Below are 13,916 nucleotides of genomic sequence, written 5' to 3'. Positions count from 1 at the left end.
GTTTTTGTTGTTGTTGTTATGGTAACATTTGCCAAGATTGTTAAGAAGGTTGGCTGGCTTGCCTGCCCACTGAGGACATGTATATCAACAAAAGTGAAGTGTCTGTGCCCACAGAGTAGGCATAGCCAAGGTTGTAGAGTTTCTTTCTGGCAATGTCAACAGAACTATATTGAAACCATAATTTTACATGATTTCTAAAAATCTCACAATTTTCACTGAAAAGTACACTGGTAAATATTATTATCTCGTGATGGCTCACAATAAAGGTGGTTGACCTGAGAGAACATGTTATTCTTACACCTTGTTAGAGGATGCAACTGAAATCTATAGATTTTAAAATCAAGTTGGCAACTCAGTAAAAATGGAAACATGAAAAGGATGTCAGAATTAAGTGGTCAGGGACACCTGGGTGGCACAGTGTTTGAGCATCTGCCTTTGGCTCAGATAGTGACCCCAGAGTCCTGGGATCGAGTCCCATATTGGATTCCTCGCAGGGAGCCTACTTCTCCCTCTGCCTGTGTCTCTGCCTCTCTCTATCTCTCATGAATAAATAAATAAAACCTTAAAAAAAAAGAATTAAATGGTCACCGATGAAAAGCTACAATTAGAAAAGAATTTTACTTTTTTATAATGATTCTCAATGTTTTTATGTTTATCTCTCTAAATATTAGAGATTCTACGGGAGACCAAATTTGAAGAAAAAAAGTGAACATGACAAACTCTGGAAAGTTATGTCCCAGAATTTCTTGGCCCTGGTAGTATAGAATGATAACCTATCCTTTTATAGTTGTGTAAACAATATGATTAGAAAAGTCCCAGAAACATTTTCTCAGGGGAAAAAAAAATCATTCTTACAGTAAATATTAAGAGAGTGCCCACTAGGTGCCAGGTAATTTTTGAGGCACTGGGGATATTTCCACCTTGAAAGCAAACTGAAATCCCTGCTCTCATGGAGCTAATATTCTTTTGGGAAAAGACACAGAATAAAAGAGCAACCTGGCACATTATATGAACTATTAAAGTGACTGGAAAAAAAATAAACCAGAGAAGTGTGGTGGGATAGACGAGTGGCGGGGGGGCGGTGCAAGGAGGCTGTCCATGCAACAGTAACATGCGGCAGTACCCCTGCAGGGGTGAGAGAAGCTAGCACAGGGCTACAGAAAACAGTGTTCTGGTACCTAGTGCAGTCCCTGGCATGAAGAACTAGTCATTTTCAGTAAACACTAAATGAAAGTTACTCAGTAGTTGTTACATGCATACAATATTAATATTGGATCCTAGAGAACATATACTCCAACACTTTTATTACCCAATGAGAAAGCAGAAGTAGAGTGCCTAACCAACTCTGTATGATATGTGGTATGTTGGTTGGATATGCAAATAAAACATAATTTATTTTTTCTTTCTTCCCTGGAAAAAAAAAAAAGCATGATTTAGATGAGTGTATGAAAAGCAGCTGAGGCATGGCTTGCCCAAAAGAGAGAGCAAAATGGACCAACACAAATATTAATACTTATGGTTACCACAATGACAAGACACCCATTCCATTCACTACCCCTTCTGTTTTATAATCTGCCTTTTTAATTCAATATATGTAATGGAGCTTCTGTGTCAATGAATGCAAATGAACGTAGATTCATAGTAATCATTTTAATGACAAGTATTGCTATATTGATGTACCATAATATAGTTAACTGATCCTTTATTAATTGAAATTAGGTTCTTTCTGGTTTTGCAAAATAATAAAAATAACATTGCAAAGGCCATCCTTGCATTCTTTTGCAATGCACTGATTATTTTCTAAGGACACATACTGAGAAATGGAATTGCTCAGTAAAGATTTTGTATATTTTAATTTTTAATACACAATAGCAGACTATTCTCCATAAAAGTTATGTCAATTTGATTCCACATACACAGATCATAAGACTACCAGCCACCAGCAACAGCAACTATCTTAATTTTGTCTCTACATGCAAAAACTTTAATTTTTCACCTTAATTCTTTTTCTCCTTCATTATGGAATATTTCAAACATACTTAGTTTTTAATGGTAAATAAACATGAATAACACACAACTTTCAAAACCTCATTGCCAGTGTCATCTATCAGTATAAATGTGTGTTTATTTTTTCTAAACCATTTGTAAGTGAATTAGAGAAATAATATAATTCGCAGCTAAAATTTCAAGAAGGTCCTATCCTAACAACATCTTCCCTACCTTAAAGTTTTAGCATCTATTAATTATCCTTGCCTAAAATAATTATTTTATTGGGAGTTAGAGTAAACAAAATTAAAAAAACCACTACATTCATTGACTGAATTCTTTAATAAAGAGAGCTTCCTCTCATCACCTAGGGGCTCAGTTATCCTACAGAAAAGCAGAGTAAGTTTAATCTATTCCCTTTAACCACTAATTTGTTGAGTAAGAAGTTACTATACTGGTTATTTCCAGTGGAAGAGGAAATTTTTCTTCTCTTTCATTTTCATTCTTCCTCAGTATTTAAAATCCTGTGTAATTAGATCTATCAATTATTTTCTTTATGATTTTGATCTTTTACTTATGCTTAGAATAGCCATCCACACCCCCAGATAGTAAAACTTGAATATTTCTTTTGTTCTCTTATAATATACTTTGCTGGGCAGCCCTGGTGGCTCAGTGGTTTAGTGCCGCCTGCAGCCCAGGGTGTGATCCTGGAGACCCTGGATCGAGTCCCACATGGGGCTCTCAGAATGGAGCCTGCTTCTCTCTCTGCCTGTGTCTCTGCCTCTCTCTCTCCTCTCTGTGTATTCTCATGAATAAATAAATAAAAATCTTTAAAAAATATATACTTTGCTTATACTTAAATATGTTAATTACCTGAATTGTCTATAAGAAGGAAGTAGAGATCCAGCTTTTTTATGGTCATTCTGTGATAGTATACTAAAATTTAAAAAAATATTAAGTATGGTGGATCTGTTTCCTCAGGCAATGGACATAAAAGCAAAACTGAATATTGCAACTACATCAAACTAAAAAGCTTTTGTACAACAAAGGGAACTATCAATAAAATAAAAAGACAACCTACTAAATAAGAAAAAACCACGTCTGATAAGGGATTAATAACAAAATATTTAAAGAATACAATTCAGGGATCCCTGGGTGGCGCAGCGGTTTGGCGCCTGCCTTTGGCCCAGGGCGCGATCCTGGAGATCCGGGATCGAATCCCGCATCGGGCTCCCGGTGCATGGAGCCTGCTTCTCCCTCTGCCTGTCTCTCTTTCTCTCCCTCTCTCTGTGACTATCATAAATAAATAAAAAAAAAATTAAAAAAAAAGAATACAATTCAACACTGAAGCCCACAAATAATCTGATTAAAAATAGGCACAGTACCTGAAAAAGGATATTTCCAAAGATATCCGGATGGCCAAGAGACACATGAAAAGATTTTCAACATCACCTACCACCAGAGAGATGCAAGTCGAAACCACAATGACATGTAACCTCATATCAGTCATAATATCCTAAATTTTGATATGTAGTTATATAGTTATATATAGATATATTTATTTAGCCTATCTAATTTATTCCATTTATCTGTCCATACTTGCACGATTCTTGTTTTCTTTTCTTTTCTTTTCTTTTCTTTTTTTTTAGAGAAGGAGAGAGCAGGGGTACGAGCAGAGAAAGAGGGAGAGAGAGAATCTTAAGTAGGCTCCATACCCAGTGAGAAGCCGAACATGGGGTCAGCCTCATAACCCTGAGATCATGACCTGAAGTGAAATCAAGAGTCAGACATTTAACCCACTGAGCCACCTAGGTGCTCCTAATTGTTTGTTTTTAATAGTATGGGTAGGAGCTCTAAAGACTGAACAATAATCTGCCAATTGGATACCCTTTAATTGTATAAAATAATTTGTTGTTGCCTGATTAAGAGGCATTTATATAATTTGACTTAGATTATGTATTTTTCAAAAATGTTTATAATTGGTTTCAAAAGAAAGAAAATTCTGCAACCAGAGACACGAAAACTATTGTAAAAAAGACCAAGTGGAAAAGCTAGACTTGAAAACTGCAGTATGAGAAAGGAAGAATTTATTAGATGGGCTTAACAACAAACTGAAATTAGTAGAGAAAGGAATATATGAATTTAAAGAAAAGGCATCCAAACTGAAACATAAGGAGAAAAAATGAAAAAATAAGAGTTCAATGTCTGTGGAATATTATTAAATAAAACAGCATGTGCAAATTGGAATTTCAGGAAAAAAAGAGGGAAAGAGAGAATGAGACCAAAGAATATATGCAAAGACAATGACTGAAGTCTTTCTAAAATTGATGGAAGACATTAATCCATAGGTCTGAGAAGCTCAGTGAACCCTAAACAGAAAAAAATACAAAGAAAACTACACCTTAAGCATTTCATAATCAAACTGCTGAAATCCAAAGCTAAGAAGCAGGTCTTAAAGCCAGCTAAAGAAAAGACACATCGGGTATAGGGAATTAAAATAAAAACAAAATCTGACTTCTCACAATAAACAATGAAAACAAAAAGACAAGAAAATGGCATTTATAATGTGCTGGAATAAAAATGCTGTTCATCTAGACTTCTAAACCAAGTAAAAATATCTTTCAAAAATAATGATACAGCCCCTTCCCTGTGCCCCCGGAATAATTCAGCCCCAAAATCATTATGTGTGGGAGAACAATGTAGGGACCACAGTAGAAGGTAAAGTGCTTTAGTGGCCCTGCATGGGGTATTAAAGCCCAAGAAGATGAAGAAGGAATCTCTACATGCAGGATAAAGCAGGAATGTGGTATCCAGTTCTAAATCAGAGCAGCCCCTAGGAGTACAACTCAAGTGGGGAGGTGGAACCCTTGCAAAAAGAGAGCCCCTCGAGAATCAGCCTGTTGTGTAATGATGAGCCTGAACAGGGTGCGAAGTCTGGCTCGGGAAATAAGAGACTAAGCAGTATGAAGAGTGAAAGGGAAAGGTGGTCCAGCATGGGGTACCAGAGCTTGAATAGGATAAAGACAGCATAGCATGCAGGCACCTGGGCATTCTGGCATGTTGAATCAGAGCCAAAGCAGAATGAGAACAGCATCTGCAAAGGGGACAGGATAGGGGTGAACATGGAGGACAGGTTATATACAGGGAGGGAAGTCTGATAAGTATAGATGGGAATCAGTTTCTTATTGTCAATGGAAGAAATTACAAATACTGACAGAAAACTAGAAACAAATTTATAACTGTAGTGAACAATTTTAGCACCTCTTTCTCAGGGGTAATAGAATAGGAAAAAAAATTGTAAAGATACAGAAGACTGAACAACACACTTAACCAACATGACCTAATCAACATTTTAAAAACACTACAACTGCAGAATGCACATGCAAAATCCCATGCAAAGAGAATATTTACAAAAATGGACCACATGGCCAGACCATAAAGCTAAATGTGGAAAAGTTAAAATCTCAGTGAATATCATCTCTGACATGGTCTTAAATTACAAATCAAGCATGATATGGTTTCTGGAAAATACTCAAATTTTTGGAAATTAAGCAACACCTGTAAATAACCCTTGGGCCAAAGGGAAGTCACAAAGAAATTCAGGAAATATTTTGAATCAAACAAAAAGAAACCGTATTTGTGGGATGTGCTAAAATGGTACTGAGAGGGAAATATATAATAGCTTTAAATGCCCACAGTGGCAAAGAATGGACCTGTAATGTAAACTATCACAGCTTTTACTTCAAGAGAGCAGAAAAAGCAAAAACTTAAACCTGAGATGAGTAAAATAAAATAATAAAAAGAAGATGAATAATACTGATAATCCACTAAAGTAACAGTTGACAAACTTCTTATGAAAGGAGACAACAGTGAGTATTGTAGGCTTTGGAGGCAGCATATGATCTCTGTTGCATAGTCTTTGTTTTGTAAATATTTAACATGTAAAAACCATTTTTAACTCACATGTTATTAAAAATGGTCCTTGAGCTGCATCAGGGACTGATAAAAAAAGAGACACAAAAAGAGAGAGAACACATATTACTATCATTACAGAACGTACAACTGATAAAACGATAAAAATAATAATACAAGGACATTATAAATAACTTTGTGCCAATTAACTGAACTTAAATGAAAACAAATATATTGAGAGAAACAAATGACATAATTGGTCCAAAAAGACATGGAAAATCTAAACAGTACCATATTTATTAAAGACACATAATTACCTTTAACACCATCAGATACAAATAAATCATCATCAACAAAAGTCCTTTCCACAAAGAACTCCAAGTCCAGATGGTTTTGCTGGTGAATTCTATCAAACATTTAAGATATAATCCTACACAAATTCTATTTGAAAACAGAAAGGAAAGATGATCTTTTGACTTGTTTATAGGGCCAGCATAATCCATATGCTAAAACTCGACAAAAATATTACAAGAAGAATATAAACCAACATACCTCATCAATATAAACATAGAATATGAAACACCAGCTAATAAAATCCAAGAATAAATGAAAAGGGTAATATAACATGCTCAGTGATTTTACCCAAAAAATGGAAGGTTGACTCAATCTTTGACTCAACCTTCAAAAATCAATTCATGAAATTCACCTTGTTGTTAATAGAACAAAGAAAATTTATCTGATACTCTCAAAAGCTGTAGAAAAAGCATTTTACAAAATTCAAAACCTATTTATGATTTAAAAAACAAACTCCAAAACAAACTGGGAATAAATGAACTTCCTCAATCTGATAAAGGGCATCCACAAAAAACCTACAACTAGTAGCATACATAACAGTAAGAAATGGAATGTTTTCTCCCCAAGTTCAGGACAGCACACAGATGTATGTGCTCACCTCACTGTAACAGAGGTCCTGGCCTGTTCAACAAAGGAAAAGAAATAAAAAGCATAAAGATTGGGGGAAAAGAGTAAATTCTCATTATTTGCAGATAACATAATTCTATATGTAAAAAACCCTTAAAAAATCTATAAAAATTTATTAGAAAGAATAAAGTTAACAAGGTTGTAAGAATACTCAAAGATATACTTGAATATATACAACTATATTAAACAGTCACTGAAATTAAAGAAGACCTAAATAAATGGAGACATATGCCATATTAGTGGATTGGCAGTCTCAATATTATTAGGATTTCCACTCTCCCAAATTGACTAGATAGGTTCCTAACAACATTTATTAAGTGTTAAAATAACCTATTATTTTGAACAAAAAAAGTCAGACAAAACAAATACATACTATGCTTCCATTTGTTTCCAAGTAGAGACAGGACTGAGCTATACAAGGAGGCATTCTCAAGAATTATGAAAACAAAAGCAAGATATGAAATGCCATAAAAGGCAAGAGAAGGGAGCTCCCCGGAGTGAAGAGAGGTGGCAGTGGATACCTTGCGGTAAGGAGGAATAGCCAGGGAGTTTTTAGGGTAATGACAATATTCTTGGCTTGGGTTGCAGTTATAGGAGTCTTCCCTTTTCAGTACATTACAAATATGTACATTTGCATCATGTACTTTCCTTTATACATATTACATTCCTCAAAATAAATGTTTGAAAATGCGTTTTAATTTCCATACACAGATATATATTCTTTCTATCACAAGAAATGGTACTGAACAGCTCATTTAATTCAGTGTTAAACTAAGCACACATCACAACTGGATAAAATATATAATATGAATAAATAGAATCCACATCATCTTCAAATCAAAAATCCCTACAGCTTGTTTTAAAATGAGAAAATGAAGATTCAGAAGATGAAATTATTCACGTAATTACTTTGCATTTGTCATTTGTTATCAGGCAAATCCATGTGCTTTTAAAAGTATGTAGATGAGAAACAACAAAAAAGAAAACGTGAAAAGCAGGAAAAATGTTCTTAGTGATACAAATATATAAAACATACTCTATTTTACGTCTTGCATAAACCCTAAAAGGTCAAAAGACTGGTTCTGTGGTAAAAGAAATATTTGGGCAGCCACAAAGAGATTAAATCTCTTTTGTATACAAACAAGCGTAGCTTTACTTTTTCCCCTCTTTTAAAAAGAACAAATAAACCCAATGTAAAAATAAGAAAAAACGATGTAAATGCAACATAATTATGTTTAAACCACAGAAGACAGGAAATTTAGAGTTACAGATTCCATGGTAAGTTTTAATTCTATCCTTGTGTACATGTTTTATAAAAAGAGTCTTTCATTACATGATCACATAACACTATACCATGTAACAATCAGTTCAGCAAATGTTTATTTTACAATGTGTGGAAGGAAAATATTTTATAGAATAAATTACAGGAAATTAGTACATTATTTAGGTAGATTGCTCCTTAAAATTTCTGAAAGTCTTGGGTATTTACTGAATATTAATAGAAACACTCTTTTCTTATCTTCTAAAGAAAATGAAATTTAACTCTTATGGGTAAGCACTTATATTTGAAAGTCGACCTTTAGATTTTAAGGTTATTTTGAAGTAATGAAAAATAATTCATTATTAGGACATTAGGATTTTAGCAGGTTTTGAATTCTGTATGCCAGGCATTTCATATAAAAGAACAGTAGAGACTGAAGTAAATCATGAAAACCCATGAGTTCATAATAAATCCCCAAAATAGCCCTTACTGTCACTACTGGAGTTTGCTAGGGCTCCTAACAATTCAGATATCTGAAATTTGACTTTTTTTCGAAGAAAGGAAAGGCATTTATCCTTCTGCCTTTCCTGTATTAATTCTATTTCAGTTTAACCAAATAGTTAGCAATCAACTATGAGATAAACCTATAAAAATATTGTTTTCTAAAGACCCCTCTTCCCTCAAAATCTCAAGGCCTCCAGAAAAAAAGATCAAATGACTTACAAAGATAAAAGAATTAGACTAGAATCAGACTTCCAAGAAAAAAAAAAAAGCTATGAAGCAAGTAAAAAATGGTGCATTTTTTTTTTACTTCAGTGAATAAAGTGGGAATAAAAGATTTTATATCTAGCAAGGCTGTCCTCTGAGTATTCATAGGAAAATAGCTTCAGTGGGTATTCACATGTGTGTCTGCACAGCAAAGGAAATAGTTACACAAAGAGGCAATCTATGGAATAGGAGAAAATATTTGTGAACCATAAACTGAGGAGTTAAAAATCAAAATATATAAGGAGTTCATATAAGTCAGTAGCAATCAAACAAACACCTTTATTTAAAAAATGGGCAAAGGAACAGACATTTCTTCAGAAAAGACCTACAAATGGACAACAGGTATATAAAACCAGCTCAACATCACTAATCATCAGGAAAATGCATATCAAAGCTATAATGAACTATTGCCTCACTCCTTAAAAAATCTATTCCCCAAAAGACAGGAGATAAAAAATGTTTGCAAGGATGTGGAGAAAAGACAACCCTTGCACGATGTTGGTGGGAATGTAAGTTGGTACAGTAATTATGGAAAACAATATAAAGGTTCCCCCCAAAATGAAAAATAAACTATTGTATGATCCAGCAATCCAACTTTTGGGTATATATGCAAAGGAAGGAAATTCAGTATCTCAAAGAGATACTTGCACTCTCACATTCATTACAGCATTATTCATAATAGTCAGGATATGGAAACAACCTAGGTGTCCATCAGTAGATGAGTAGAAATTGTGAGTATATATATAAATAATGGAATGTTATTTGGCCTTAAAAAAGAAATACTGCTATTTGTGATATGGATGGATTTGGAAGACATTATGCTAAGTGAAATAAGCCTGACACAGAAAGACAAATATTGCATGATATCACTTATATGTGGAATCTAAAAAAGTTGAACTTGGATGTCCATTGATAGATAAATGGAAGAGATGTGGTATATATGTACAATGGAATACTATTCAGACATAAAAAGAATGAAATCTTGCCATTTGCAACAACATGGATGGAGTTAAAGGGAATAATGCTAAGCAAAATAAGAGAAATAAAAATACCATATGATTTCACTCATATGTGGAATTTCAGAAACAAATGAACAAAGGGTAAAAAAAGAGAGACAAACCAAGAAACAGACTCTTACCCATAGGGAATAATAGATGGTTACCAGAGAGGAAGTGGAAGGGGGGATGGGTAAAATAGGTAATGTGGATTAAAGAGTACACTTATGTGATGAGCATTGAATAATGTATAGAAGTGTTGAATCACTATATTGTACACCTGAAACTAATATAACACTCTAGGTCAACTATACTGGAACTAAAAAACTTTTTTACAAAGTTGAACTTAGAGAAACAGAATGTAATGGTGGTCACCAGGGCTAGGTGGAGGAAATGGGTCAAATGTACAATGTTTCAGTTTTAAAGTACCTAAGTTCCAGAGATCTAGGGTACAGAACAGTAACTAGACTAATAATAATGTATACTGATATCTTGAGTGTTCTTATCATACACCCAAATAAATGAATAACTGTGTGAGGTAATACACTAATTAGCTTGATTGTGGAATTATTACACAAGGTACATTATATCAAACACAACGTTGTATACCTTAAATATACACAATTTTAAAACTGTCAATCATATCTCTAAAAATTAGAAAAAAGTAAAACATTTGAAACCTTATGGAATTCTGCACCCATGAATCCTTTATGAAGATTTTACTACAGGATGAATTCCAAACAATTAAAATATGATAAAAACTTCAGCAAAAACTGATTAGTGTGTGTACACGTGTGTATGTACACATATATATGACTAAACAAGAACACAATAATGTTCAAATATTATATGTTTTGACAAAGTAGAAATAATGCACTAAAAAATGGGAGGTAAAGGGGCACCTGTGTGGCTTAGCCAGTTAATCATCTGACTCTTGAATTAAGCTCAGATCTTGATCTCAGGGTCATGAGCCTACTTTAAAAAAAAAAAAAGGTAAAGGGAAGGAAAAGAAAGAGGGAAAGAAAAAACAGAATACACTTACTATTATATAGAGAATAAATAGGAGTTAAAAGATAACCAGTAAAAACTGAGGAACTAAGCAGCAAAATATGACATAACAGAAAGGAAAAAGAGGGCAGTAGAAAAATGTACAGGTACAGGACAATGACTAGAATAAAACAAGAATGCAAAGCTTTCTAAGTAACAACAAAAACTAGCAAAGACTACAAATCTTTTTTTTTTTTAATTTTTTATTCATTTATGATAGTCAGAGAGAGAGAGAGGCAGAGACATAGGCAGAGGGAGAAGCAGGCTCCATGCACCGGGAGCCCGAAGTGGGATTCGATCCCGGATCTCCAGGATCGCGCCCTGGGCCAAAGGCAGGTGCCAAACCGCTGCGCCACCCAGGGATCCCTACAAATCTTTTTGAAAAGCAGCAGCAAATATAATAAAATATGATTATGAAATATTATTACATTGTTGAGACCAAATGTATCAGTCATATCAACAAGTGTGACTGCATTCAATTCATTAAAAGAACAAGTATCCTGGGTGCCTGGGGTGGCTCAGGTGGTTAAGTGTCCAAAACTTGATTTTGGCTCAGATCATGATCTCAGAGTTGTGAGTCAGGCCCCCACTGGGCATAGAGTCTGCTAAAGATTCTCCCTCTCACTCTGTCTCACACCCCACTCTCTCTCACTGAAAAAAAGAGAAGAAGAGCAAATATTCTTAATTTGGCTTGCAAAGCAAGACCCATCTATATACTATTTTAAAAGGGAATACTTAAAAGAAAATTATTCAAAAAAGGCTAAAAATAAAGGGTAGGCCAAGATATCCCAAGAAAATGCAAAAAATAAGAAAGCAGGAGTAAAGATTCTGATATCAGACAAAGTAGAAATCAAGCCCAAATTCATTAAACAAAGCAGAGAATAGCCCTTGTAATATTAAAAGCCAAAATTAACGACTATTAAAAACATTTATGTGCCAAACTATATAGAACTTGCCTTTAAGAAGTAAAAACTATATAAGATGTAAGAAGATACAGATAGAAGCACACTACTGATAAAAGGCTTTATTATACTATTTTTAGTATAACACAGCTTAAGTGTACAAACAACGCTAAGTAGAGATAAAAGCTAAGTAACATAATATACATCAAACTCTACATTCTGTTGACATAGAATACATTTTCATCCCAAGATGCTGTGCAAAAATTTACTTTGTATAAGCTTGTAAAAAATCACTAACTTCCATAAAAAGTAGAAATTGAAAAATTAGCCCAGACCAAAACATAGTACAAGCTTCTCCTGCTACCCAAAATTAAAGTGTTCCTATGAAACTTTTCATTAGCCAAAAGGGAATAGAGCAAGGACACATCTTAGGACACATCTTGCTAATGGATGCACAATATTGAGATAAAACACAGATGCTCACAAGACATAGTTCAAAGCTATGGTGGCTTGATGCTGAGAGCAGTACCCAGGAAAGGAGCTTGACACTGCCACTCTCACTGCTTGGAATGCACACTACCTCTGTAAGGGCTCACTGAGAAATGAATGCTGAATGCTATTTTTGCTTTTTGCCTTTTTTCCATAAAAGCAAAAATCTTGGGATCCCTGGGTGGCTCAGCAGTTTGGTGCCTGCCTTTGGCCCAGGGCATGATCCTGGAGTCCCGGGATTGAGTCCCACATCGGGCTCCCTGCGTGGAGCCTGCTCCTCCCTCTGCCAGTGTCTCTCCCTCTCTCTCTCTCTCTCTCTCTCTCTCTCTCTCTCTCTGTCTCTCTCTGTCTCTGTCTCTCTCTCTCTCTCTCTCTCTCTCTCCGTCTGTCTCTCATTAATAAATAAATAAAATCTTTAAAAAAAGCAAAAATCTTCAGATTTCTTTTGGTTAGTGAGAACAGGTACTAATGTAGATCTTTCAAAAACATGATGTGGCATAATGTTAACTTTCAAAAAGTGGGTGATGCCTTTATATTGAGAAATAGCTAACAAAACAAAAAATTAAAAAGTTCTTCCTTGTAGAATAACAAAAAAAATCTATTAAACAATTCCTGGGCTAAAAGGAAAATAAAAACTGATATAAAAGGATTTCCAAAAAATGATGATAATGAAATCACTACGTATCAACTATACAAGAGATATTTAAATCATGTCAGAGGAAAATTCATGCACAAATTACTTTTATTATTTAAACAGTAATGAAACTAAATAACTTCCTAGCTCAAAATATTAGAAAAAAAGTTACAAAATACACCAAAAGAAAGCAACAAGGAATTAATAAAGATAAAAAAAAATAATTTGTGAGAGAAAGAGTGAGAGATCACAGAGGCAGAGGGAGAGGGAAAAGCAGACTCGCTGCTAAGCAAAGAGCCTGATGTGGGGATTGATTCCAGAACCCCAGATCATGACCTTCCCCAGATCATGACCAGATGCTTAAAACTGAGCCACCCAGGCACCCTGGGTTTTTTTTAGAATTAAACAATTTAAAAAAATCAAAATAGAATAACCAGATAATTTGATCAGGAAAATACTAGATGAAAGCTCACATATACCAAAAAATATATATACACCAAATATATATATATATATATATATATATATATATATATATACACACACAAATATATATATATACCATTAAAAAGACAAAATTTAAAAATCATAAGATATGACTTTGTAGACCACTTACTCAAATAAATTCTGTCATACAATGAAATTGAACATTTTACAAGGAGATGCAGATTGCCATAAATGACCATTAGAGTAGGGAGGATAAAGAGATTCTATAGAAGAACTAGAGAAAGCTAATAAGGAACTAATAACACACACACATAGTAGGGCCATTTGATTGCACAGTAGACTTCTATTGAACCTTTAAAGTCTAGGTGGTCTCATTGATCAATAAATCATTCCAGAGTAAAGAAATGAAAGAAGACTTAATTCCTTTTGTGAAGCAGGTACAACATTGATACCTAGACTTGACAGAAAAGAAAAAAAAAAAAAAAGAAACAAGC

General features: G+C 34.2%; 1 protein-coding gene across 14 annotated transcripts in view; it reads right to left on the bottom strand.

Moving 5' to 3' along the window:
- Positions 1 to 13,916, bottom strand: part of LOC140629666 (outer dynein arm-docking complex subunit 2-like) — a 172,821-nt gene that overhangs the window by 40,019 nt on the left and 118,886 nt on the right. The window contains exon 21 of one of the 14 annotated variants that reach the window (XM_072819199.1): positions 5,950 to 5,985. The exons of 12 other annotated variants lie outside the window; for them this stretch is intronic. In XM_072819199.1, the coding sequence (XP_072675300.1) occupies positions 5,979 to 5,985 (7 nt within the window). In that variant the 3' untranslated portion in view covers positions 5,950 to 5,978. Of the gene's footprint in view, positions 1 to 5,949; positions 5,986 to 13,683; positions 13,875 to 13,916 lie in introns of those variants that run through there. One more of the 14 variants, XM_072819197.1, reaches the window with a different exon arrangement.

Source organism: Canis lupus (genome assembly GCF_048164855.1).
Source record: "Canis lupus baileyi chromosome 34 unlocalized genomic scaffold, mCanLup2.hap1 SUPER_34_unloc_1, whole genome shotgun sequence".
Classification (NCBI taxonomy): domain Eukaryota; kingdom Metazoa; phylum Chordata; class Mammalia; order Carnivora; family Canidae; genus Canis; species Canis lupus.
This window is presented reverse-complemented; position numbering and strand designations above follow the sequence as displayed.